Here is a 10930-nt window from a genome sequence, read left to right on the forward strand (position 1 = left end):
AGATCAAACACTATAAAAAAGAGTTTCTTACCCTGCTATTGGATCTACTGCTATTGCTTTAGGATTATGAAGCTCCAGCTCAATCAGGGTGACACAGGTAGACCCGTTGTAATTACAAACAAAGATCCGGTCACCGATATGGTCCACAAAGTAGAAATTTCTGGTTAGCCAGTCAATTGCCATTTGTTGCACATCTGGGAAAAAAAAACACACATACACACACACACACACACAAAATCATTAAATCACAGGTGCAAATCTAGTAACAGAAGTCAAACAGTAGATAAATCTGCCCAAAGCATCAGAGAAGACATAGGTATTTTTATGATAAAAATTTTTATGATAAAAATTGAAAAGAAAATCTCCTGTTTTGCTAAAATAAGTGGTTTATGTTGTAAAATAATGGGTGCCTCCTGCTCTTGGTACCTTTCTTCTTAGTATTTGAGCACTGAGGATGATTTAGACAAATGGAAAAGAGTTTCTAAATCCTAAACTATAGGTATTTACAAGAAAATCTTTTTTCTCCTACTTTTTATTTATCCAAAATAGTTTGTTCAACCTACTAGGTGTAACAGGTTCAATAGCCACTAGCCATCTGGGTTATTTCTCTAAATATTGAGAGAAGTAAATGACTATTGTAAATTTAGGTCAAACCCTTATTTTTAGATCATATTCTTTTTAAAAAAAGAGAGAGAGGGAGCAGAGCCAAGAGAAAGAGAAGAGCTGAGAAGGTAGAAAAGGAGATCTTTACCACCTTAATGTTAAAAAAAAAAAAAAAATCCCAAACTCGAAATTAAAGCAAACGGAGGGGTGATGTGTTCTTTCAGTGTCATACTTGGACATGGTAAAACAGGCCTGCTCAAAGATGAATTAATTCACTAAACAGTGCTGTACAATAGACCTTTGTGCAATCATGGAATATTCTATGTTTGCACGATTCAATAAGGTAGTTGTTATGCAAATATGTCTACTAAGCACTTAAAATATGGCTACTGTGACTGGGAAACTAAATTTTTATTTTATCTTAATTAATTTATATTTAAATAGAAATAACCCAGGTGGCTAGTGGCTGCTCTTTGAACAGCACATCTTCAGAAAAATGTATTTGTGTTTGACTTGACTATTTTCTATTTGATCAGACCTACACACTGTGAAATTACATGTTGTTAGATATTTATCTGGTAGTAACAGTAATCCTAAAACTTATGGTTTTATTGCCCTGTGAGACGTTAATGAGTTTTATATCTAACCTACAAATCTTATTCAAACATTATTTTCCTTTAAAATGCCTGTAAATACCAATTCCATTAATGCTCTTAGACCAGATTGACAATTTTACCAGTTCCCTCAATAGTGGTTTAAGTAATTTTTTGAACCATGTTCATTCTAGATTGTCATGACAGTCATGTTTTTAACTTTTGAAACTTGTACTTTGATACCTTTTTGCTCTAACTTACTATGGTTCATTGACTAAGCAGTTTCCTTCTGCAATAGGAGCCTAAACATTCTTCCTACTTTATGCCTCTAAATATTTCTTTAGTAGCACACTGCTTGAGTGAATGATATTCTCTCAAGAGAAAGACTAACATGGATGTATATGTCAGCATTATCATTCATAATGTCATACTGTCGAAGCAAGGTAGAGAAAACAAGTTTGTGGGAGTTCCTTTTATGTGTAAGGACAAGTACAAATGGAAAACAAACAGATAAATTCCCCTGGTAAAAAAGAGGGGAAGGCGCTCCCCTCCCCCATTGCCTTCTTTAGAATTCACCTTAGATAACTTGTAAATTCTTTCCCTTTCTAAAAAAAAAAATGTAAATATAAAAAAACAAAAAACCCGTTGCCATCGAGTTGATTCTGACTCACAGCAACCCTACAGAACAGAGCAGAACTGTCTACTTTGGTTAGCAGCTGTAGCTCTTAACCACTAAGCAACCAGGGTTTCCATGTAAATATAACTTTAGGTAATTCTTCTCTACCTTCCTGTTTTTCCTGGAAGGAGATTAGCATGAAGTAGGGTGTCCCAGCCATATCTACAGACCAGAAGGATTAGAAAATTAACTATTATCTTTAAAATATGAATGAACTGAGTGTACCCCCTTACCTATATAATTTAAGATTTCTTTCTGTCTTTGCAGTCTCTTTAGCGAATTGCCTGTGATGCATCACATTTGGTTTAATGCTTATTCAATAACAGAACTTTTCTTGCTCTTTTTTTTTTTTTTTTCATTGTGCTTTAGGTGAAAATTTATAGCTCAAGTTAATTTCTCAGGCAAAAATTTATACACATATTGTTATATGACATTAGTTGCAATCCCTATAATCTGACAGCACACTCCCTCTTTCGACCCTGGGTTTCCTGTGGCTACTCAACCAGTTCCTGTCCATTCCTGCCTTCTCTTCCTGCCTCCAGACACGAGCTGCCCATTTGGTCTCAAGTATCTGATTGAACTAAGAAGCACACTCTTCACAAGTATTATTTTGTTTTATAGCCAGTCTAATCTGTGTCTAGGCTTCGGGAATGGTTTTAGATCTGGGTTAACAGAACATCCAGGGGCCATAGCTTCAGGGGTTCTCTTCTATTTTATGGAGACGTTTTCTAGGTTGGGAGTAGATTTTGTTTTTAGTAACTTTTCCTCAACAATTGGCAACAAGGATGCGATAGTTTGGCAGTTCCTGAATTAAGTGGATCAGCTAGAGATCTATGGCCACAAACAGGTAAGAGACCCTGAATTATAAAAAGTCTCTCTCTAGCTCTCAGCTGTTTTCGAACACTATCCAGATAAACCAATCTATGTAAATTCAAGATTTTAGCATTGAATACGCATGGATAATACAGGATCCTGTCAGGATAACCATATGGTTGGATGGAAAATATGGGCAGCCAGACATGTTTCCAGGAGTGTTGTCTACAGGTCTTTATCTTAAAGGGCTAGTATGTGTCATATTTGGAATAGGTATATGTGAATACAGTCTTGCAGCAAGTGTACTGAGTATGATTCTTTTAGTTTGGATAAATTAGTGTATTTGCATGGGTTTTTAAGCAGACTTCATCCCAACGAAATGAATTACTGGTATTTATGGGATGGATAGCATTCTAAGAGGAAAGAAAAATAAATGAGTTGGTGAGAAGGAAAGATTGAGGGGGAAAAAATGGAAGAGGAAGCAAGAGAATTAAAGGCACTAAGAGGCATAACTAAGGTATAGCAGGCAAGAACGTGCCCTGGGCCCCACTTGAGAAGTGATGCTAATGAGCAGTTTCTATTGGCCATCGAAGTTTCCATAGCCAGGGGTGAGAGAACATTCAGCAATTTAAAACTAATTGCTGTAGGTGCTATTTTCCACAGATAGGCCCCTGAAGGAACTTTCTCTTTCTCAGAACCCATCTTTCTCTTGCTCTCTATTTCTCTCTGGGTCTTTTTGTCCTTTATTGCCTTAAATTGACTCTAGGAAGAGGGAGGTGATGATCTTTTAGACCAGTGGTTCTCTTCATTTGTGGATTTCCCTGCAAAGAAGGATGAGGGCTCAATTTCTTTAGCCTGTAATGAATTGCCTGTTTGAGACCACAAATCTGTGTTCCTGTGGCCTAGCCCTGAGTCTGCTTCATGTCTTAGCCCAGATTTCACCTTTGAGAGTCCCTTACCATTCACACACAACACAGCTAAGAAAGTAGAAATGATAAAGAGACCTGACTAGGGAATAATTGAGAACTTGGGTAAAAGCCTGTTGCCATATGAAGTCAACTAGCTAGTTACTTGGAAAAAGACAAATAATCAAGGTGCTAAGCTGATGAATGTCAACATGAGAAGGAAAACCAATGTGCCATATAATTTACATTTTTCTTATTTTAACGCGAGGAAAATCAACCCTTCCTATTTGGATCACCAGCAAAGTGGATACCATTGAGAAGCTACACATGCCTCCTCCCAGGTAACCCCATGCCTTTCCTACAGCTGATAACAGTCACTTAAAGGCTTCTTTCCCTGTGTCCCAGAAGTTTGCAGAGGTACTCTGCAGTGTGTTCTCAGTTTACAGCCCCATGCATAGGGATGTGCACTGGCTGCTGTGTGGCTTTCTGCAATCAGAAGACTTTGTTCCTTTGGAACAAGTACATCAGGGTCCAGATCACCACATCAAGAGGTATGGTGGCCAAGGGAATCTGACTTGCCACCACCCCTACTACAGCTATGGAAGAGCTAAGGACTTTGGACACCCATCGAGAGGGGTTGCTAACAGCTGCACTTGAAGCCATTCTGCAAAGCTGAGCTGGAAGAAGTTGCAACGGAGTATCCAGAAAATGAGTAAGTACCCCATTGATTTCCAACAGTGGTATGTTGAGTCTTTCTCAGAATTTATTGGCATAGACGTAAGGGCAGATCACAATTTCCCTCTGGCCCTAACGGCCTTGCCTTGGCTCTCTTGCCAACTATTCAAAGCTAAAGAAAAGGGGCAAGAACAGATTATTACTCAAATCTTAGCAGTAGCTATTCAGTTTTGGGACAGTCTAGAGAAAGACGAAGAAATGGAGAAAAAAAAAAAGAACTGTCGTGATACCACTCTGACCGGGATCACAACAGAGGGTCCCAGACAGAGCAGGAGAAAAATGTAGAACGAAAAAATGAAATTTACAAAAAAGATCAGACTTATTGGTCTGACAGTGACTGAAGGAGCACCCGAGACTGTGGTCCTAAGACACTTGACTGAACTGGAACCAAAGCCATTCCTGAGACCACCTTTCAGCCAAACAATAGACAGGCCCATAAAATAAACAACACCCAAGAAGAACGTGTTCCTTAGCACAATCAATTATATAAGATCAAAAGGACATTTACCCAAAAGCAAAGATGAGAAGGTAGGAAGGGTTAGAAAATTTGGACAAAAGGAAACAGGAAACCCAGGGTGAACGGGGAGAGTGCTGACATGTTAGGGGAATGCAACCAATGTCATTGAACACTTTACGTACTAACTATCTAATAGGAAATTAATTTGCTCTGTAAACTTTCATGTAAAGCACAATTAAAACAAAAAAAGAACTGCCATGTTAACAGCTCTGTTAAAACTATTTGCTACAGGGAACACTCTACTCTGGGCAACCCATGAAGGGAACAAAGGAAAAAGAGATACTGTATGTCATTGAAAGAAGCTAGTACATTTGAAGACGGAGGGTAAAAAGGGTGGAAACTGCATGCCATTATTGAAAGAAGTTAAGTCATGTGGAGAGGGGTTGTAGAAAGTGACTGAAAGATGCATGAATTACAGGAAGGAGGGAATAAGGAAGTCCAGAAAGCTAGGATATAATTGACAAGTAGCTCAAAATTGGCAAATTTAGGGAATCTCAGAGGTGGGACCTGGGGATATTGGTGATACTTATTCTGAAATTTCCTGGGGAATTTCTAACTTTGCATCTGGTCAGTACAGGTTGTTGGTGTTCTGGTTCAGCCTTGTTCTTTTTCCTATTTGTTCCTTTTCCTCTGTGGTTTCTACATAGATAGGTCCTCTGAGAAACATACTTTCTTCCTTTTCCCGATTCTCCTATAACCCACTGGGAAGAGACCTGCTGTGCAACTTAAAGACTACTATATTCTGTTCTCCAGAGGGTATATGTGAAGCTCCAGGGATAAGGCACTGATCTGGCTACTATGTGCTGTCTGAAGTCAACAGGGTATGGCAGAGAGTGGTAGTCTCACAACATGCTGGTTAAGCACACTGAGCTGGAACAATCATTTTTAAGCCCTAGGGAACAATGGTATTAGTTTAATTTGAGATATAGGAGTAATAAAAAAAATAGATTACTAAAAGAATAAGTCATGGTCATGAGTAAAGACAAATCCTGTGCCAAGAGCTCATTCAGAAGGAATAAAAGCAGTTATAAAATAATTAGACAATTTAAGGATGATTTAAAAATACATAAGATAAAGGGTCACTCACCCTGTAATATGCCCATACTTCCAGTAAAAAAAAAGTAAATTTAATAAGGATGATCGACCACTGTATTTGTACAAGATCTTAAAGAAGTGAATACATTTGTTGTTCCATTTACTCCTATAGTTTCTCACCCTTCAACTATTGTGACTTCTGTAGTGTCATCTGCAGTTTTTCTCTGTTTAATTTGTTTTACTTTTTCTTTCTTTCTGTCCTAGTGGGTGAGGCTAAATTATTGTTTGCATTTGTTTATTAAGGAATTTAGAAGTTGTGATAAAAGATTCCTTAAGGGTTTTGGGGTTCTTCTATTTTCTCTTGTCATTTTCAGGAAACTTAGAGAAATTTGTCCCACTAGAAGAATCTATTATTATTCATCATCTATATGATTTGCTGGTAGCCTCAAAAAAATAAACTAAACAGCAACGTAAAACTAAGCCCCTGTGAAGCATAAGGCCTCATTAGATAAACTGTAATAGTTACCAAACTGAAGTTAAATATTTAGATCATCTGTTGTCAACTGAAGGCTGCAAAATATTACAATACAAGGGTCAGCCCATTTTGCAGATGAAAGGACCTATTCCTATTTATAACACAGATTTGGTAAAATTTCCTGATGTGTCATGTACTCGGAATAAAAGTGGCTCAATTAAGGCTCCTAGGAGCCCTGGTGATGTAGAGGTTAAGAGCTACAGCTGCTAACCAAAAGTTCAGCAGCTGGAATCCACCAGCCATTCCTTGGGAACTCTATATGGCAGTTCTACTCTGTCCTATGGGGTCTGTAGCGTCTCTATGAGTAGGAATTGACTCGATGGCAATGGGTTTGGTATGTTGTAGTGATATCATAAAATTTTGTAAGCTTATGTTTTGTCTGGAATTATGTCTACACAAGCAGATGAATTAATAGCAATTTCTAGAGCTGTAATTCTTGATTCTGGACTTAAAGTGAATATATATTAATATTAAAAATGTGTTTGGTGTCTGTCGTACAATAGGATGGATATGAAAAATAAAATCAAATAAAAAGAGGGGATTCTTTACTTCAATGGGAACTAGATTATCTCAAGGAAAATTGATAGATTTGCCAGAGGCTTTACAACTGCCTGCTCAGATGTCAATAATTCATTGTAGCACTCACACAGGACAAAATTTCTAAAGGCAAAGATTTTGCTGACAGAGCTGCAAAGGCCACTGTTAAGCTATAGCAGACCCAAGACTTAGAAGCCCTGTTTTTAATGCAAAAGGGAATTCGTTAATTTTCAAAAGTATGCTTCACTAAAGGAAATGGTCAATTTAAATTTAAAATGGTAATAAATGAAATTCTACTGGACTACGGGAATTACCTAACAAAATATTTACTGTATCACGTACCCTATATACTTGGTTAAGTGTTGTGTCATCAACAAGGTCATGAGTAAAATGAATTTTAAAAACATTAGACTCTTACTATGCCTACCAGAAAGCTCAAACTATTCAAAACTTATTAAAAAGACGTGGTATTTGTCAACAGAATTCTTTACAGGGTTCTTCCAAGGTAAGTTCAGGAAACTTTCCCTGACGAATTCTACAGGGAACCTTGTGACAGTCAGCTTCATAGAGTTAATGACTGTAGAAGGTAAGAAATTTTAATCTACTTGTCATGTGCATGATGTCTGAGTGACATAAAGTCTTACTCAGACAATAGTGTAAAGGCTCTTTCAAAAAAATGTAATTCCCATGTTGGGATACCAGAACATTAAATCAGACAGAGGAAGTCATTTTATTTCACCTGTCGTCCAGGAACTATGCAAATATCTACAAGGGCCGATAAACTATCATACACCCTATCATCCTCAGTCTTCCGGGCAAGTCAAGCAGATTAATTGAACTTTAAAAAAAAAATTATTAGCAAAAATTCAGCATTCTACCTGGTTGAAATGGCCCAGAGCTTCATCACTAGCCTTGTTAAAAATTAGAAAGTGACACCCGTAAGCAAGTATGGAATGTCTCTCTTTAAATTTATGATTGACTGACCCATGAATCTGGGTCTGAAGCCATGTTCTGTGTCTTATTTAACTGAGTCTTCTTATAATCATGTTCAATACATAAAAAGGCTTCTCTCTCTTTCCTAAAAACTCTGAGACTTAAAGCCATAAGAACATGGAAGGAACTGCCAGAGAAAATCTGCCACCCCTCTCCACTAGGAGATTTTGCTACATAAAGGTGTTCTGGTTGGAAAGGATCTCTTCACATGCTGCTGATCAACCATTTGGCTATTAAAATAAAATAAAAACTCAGCTGGATTCATGCTTTGCATGTGAAGCCAGCACCTCTGGAGGACTGGACTGTGGTTCCCAGGAAGGATGCCGGTTTTCAAGAGTAATGGGTATTGGCACTGAACTACACTGAAAGAAGGTAGTCTAGGAAGCTTACTAGTATTCTCATAGACAGCCTTACTGTCCTATTCATGGTAGTGATCACTTCAATTATATTAAAAATTACATGTTATTTTTTTTTTTTAAAGCAGATTATTTGTTACAGTTTAGAATTATACTGTTTGGAATAGTTTAAAAATTATAAAACTTTTCCTATACCAAAAACCAAACCCTTTGCCATCAAGTTGATTCGGATTCATAGTGACCCTATAGGACAGAGTAGAAATGCCCCATAGAGTTTCCAAGGCTGTATATTTATGGAAACAAACTGTCACATCTTTCTCCCATGGAGCAGTTGGTGGGTTTGAACCACTGACCTTTCAACTAGCAGCTGAGCGCTTAACCACTGCACCACCAGGGCTCCACCAGGACTTTTCTTTTAAGTAGAAAAAAATTACAAATTGTTCATATTTAAGGAAACAATTGGGCATTGAAACTCTGACTATACTGAAAGGGATAGAAAAGAGAAACATCTGATTTATAGACCAACAGAAATCTGATATTTAGATAAGGAATACAGAAGGTAGGTCTAATATCACTCGATTAACTTTGGAAGGTAAGCTGTCAGGAATCCAATACAGATAGATAAATAAAGGTGGATGGCTAGTGTTCATGGAAATTTAGTTGGTTTTTAAAATAATATAACTATTGACTGTGAAAAACGGCCCATGGGATGGGCTTGTCCTTGAGACTATTAGAATGTAAATGGAAAAGTTTCAATCTGGAGGAACTTGTGATGGGACCAACATGAATTCCCAAGAAACAAAAAGTCAAGATGTAAACTATTCGGGAAGGATGTGTCAAGATGTAAACAACTTGTTCCTAGGAAAAAAAAAAAAAAATGTGTTCATGACTACAATCATGTACAACTGACTACAATCATGTATAACCGAGTCAGCTGGTGCCACTCACCTAGGTGGTGATTCACTTCTTCCTAACCAAGTAGCCTACCTTTAAGTTTAAAAGGACTTTAAGCTGATGCTGATCTTATCTACAATCATTAACCCCTACCATTTCTTTATTCTCTATGTATATAGATCCCTGCCTCTGCTTTAATGATGCAGTGTTGAGCATTGTCCAGCTCGAGCTGTGTTATTCCTCAATAAAACTCCTTCTCTTTCACTCCTAACACAGTTCAAAATTTTCTTCTTTGATATTTCTGGTGTCAGAAGCAAGACTATATCTTTCATGATCCCTGAACATCAGGATATGGGCATGATAGCTGCTGAGGCAGTTAGGCTCTCAATTTCTGCAAATTCTCAGGAATCATCTGAGGCAAAAAAACTCTTAAATCTGAGATTTTCTCCCTTGCATTCACAGCCCTTCAAGTTTTATTATGGATTTGTTTTGATTCTTGCAAGTAAAATTTGTTTTGTTGTAAGTGTAATTATAAAATGGGGAATGCCATGTCTAAAGGAGATTTGAAGCCACCATCTGGGACCCCTAGTCACTACATGAACAAGCATCATGGTCCCTTATTGTGCATGTTCTTGTCTGTCTGGCATAAACTCACTCAAGACAGTTTGGAAAATCAGTGGCCACACTGGGGTTCGTTTGATCTCTCTAAGTTAACTTTTATTCACAGTAAATTAGAAAACCAAGACTCCCAGATTAAACACTCCCAGTGGGATGTCTATTTTGATTGGTATATTGGGTTCTCTAAAAGACATCAAGACAGTAAAATTGCTTTCCTGCAGGACACTGACTTTAAACTAACTGAACAGAATAAAGAATTACAATGTCAAATTTCAGCCCCCATCTTTATTACTCCCCTTCTGGCTGTTACCTCTGTATACCCTTCTTTGCCTTCTTGCTCCTCTGATAACACTTTATCTGAACACACCTTTTTCCGAAAAGACCAGCAAACAAACCTTTGCCTGAAATTCCCTTAAAATTTGCCCCAGCAGTGATGCTGAAGATTCACCTCACATCACGTTTGGCCCATGGATACACTTAGAATTACATAACATTGTGAAAGATTTTCTTAAACTCCATGAGGACATCTACAAATTTTCTAAAGAATTTAAAAGCCTTGTTGAAGCCTACCAGCCTGGGATGCATGACTTATATCAGCTTGTTCACATGATTACTGGCCCAGGGGAAGCCCAATTATGGCTAGAACAGACAGAATGGAAAGACCCCAAGGAGAGTTTATCCTTAAATGCTAATAAAATGGCCACTGAACTGTTGGAAGACTCTTGGGTCATGAGAAAAATTTGCTAAAGGCTATTCCAAGGGCTTTTCCTCCACTAATTCATTGGACCAAAATTCAATCTTGTAAACAAAATAAAGATGAAAAAGTGTTTAGATTATCAAACTTGGCTGCTCCAAAAGTTTTCCAAACACTCTGGACTTACCTCAGCTGCACCTGGTGCTTCTGGAGCTTTCAATGCTATTTTCATATCTAGCCTTAAGCCTGAGATCTCAGCCTTAGTAAAGCGACGTCAATTAGATTGGGGGGTAGCTCCTATTGTAGAACTAACCAACATAGCTTACCAATTGTCTCAGACTCTTGAAACCAAAAGAATTTGTAAGGCTAATACATTGATGACCCTTAAGTTACAATAATTACTATCTCCCTGTCAAAAGAAAAATG

The 10930-nt window shown here is 37.6% G+C and overlaps 1 protein-coding gene across 1 annotated transcript in view; it reads right to left on the bottom strand.

Moving 5' to 3' along the window:
- Positions 1 to 10930, bottom strand: part of LRP1B (LDL receptor related protein 1B) — a 1771065-nt gene that overhangs the window by 1094190 nt on the left and 665945 nt on the right. The window contains exon 7 of the mRNA XM_004375116.1: positions 32 to 194. Coding sequence (XP_004375173.1) covers positions 32 to 194 — 163 coding nt within the window. The remainder of the gene's footprint in view (positions 1 to 31; positions 195 to 10930) is intronic.

Source organism: Trichechus manatus, unplaced genomic scaffold, assembly GCF_000243295.1.
Source record: "Trichechus manatus latirostris isolate Lorelei unplaced genomic scaffold, TriManLat1.0 scaffold00033, whole genome shotgun sequence".
Lineage (NCBI taxonomy): Eukaryota > Metazoa > Chordata > Mammalia > Sirenia > Trichechidae > Trichechus > Trichechus manatus.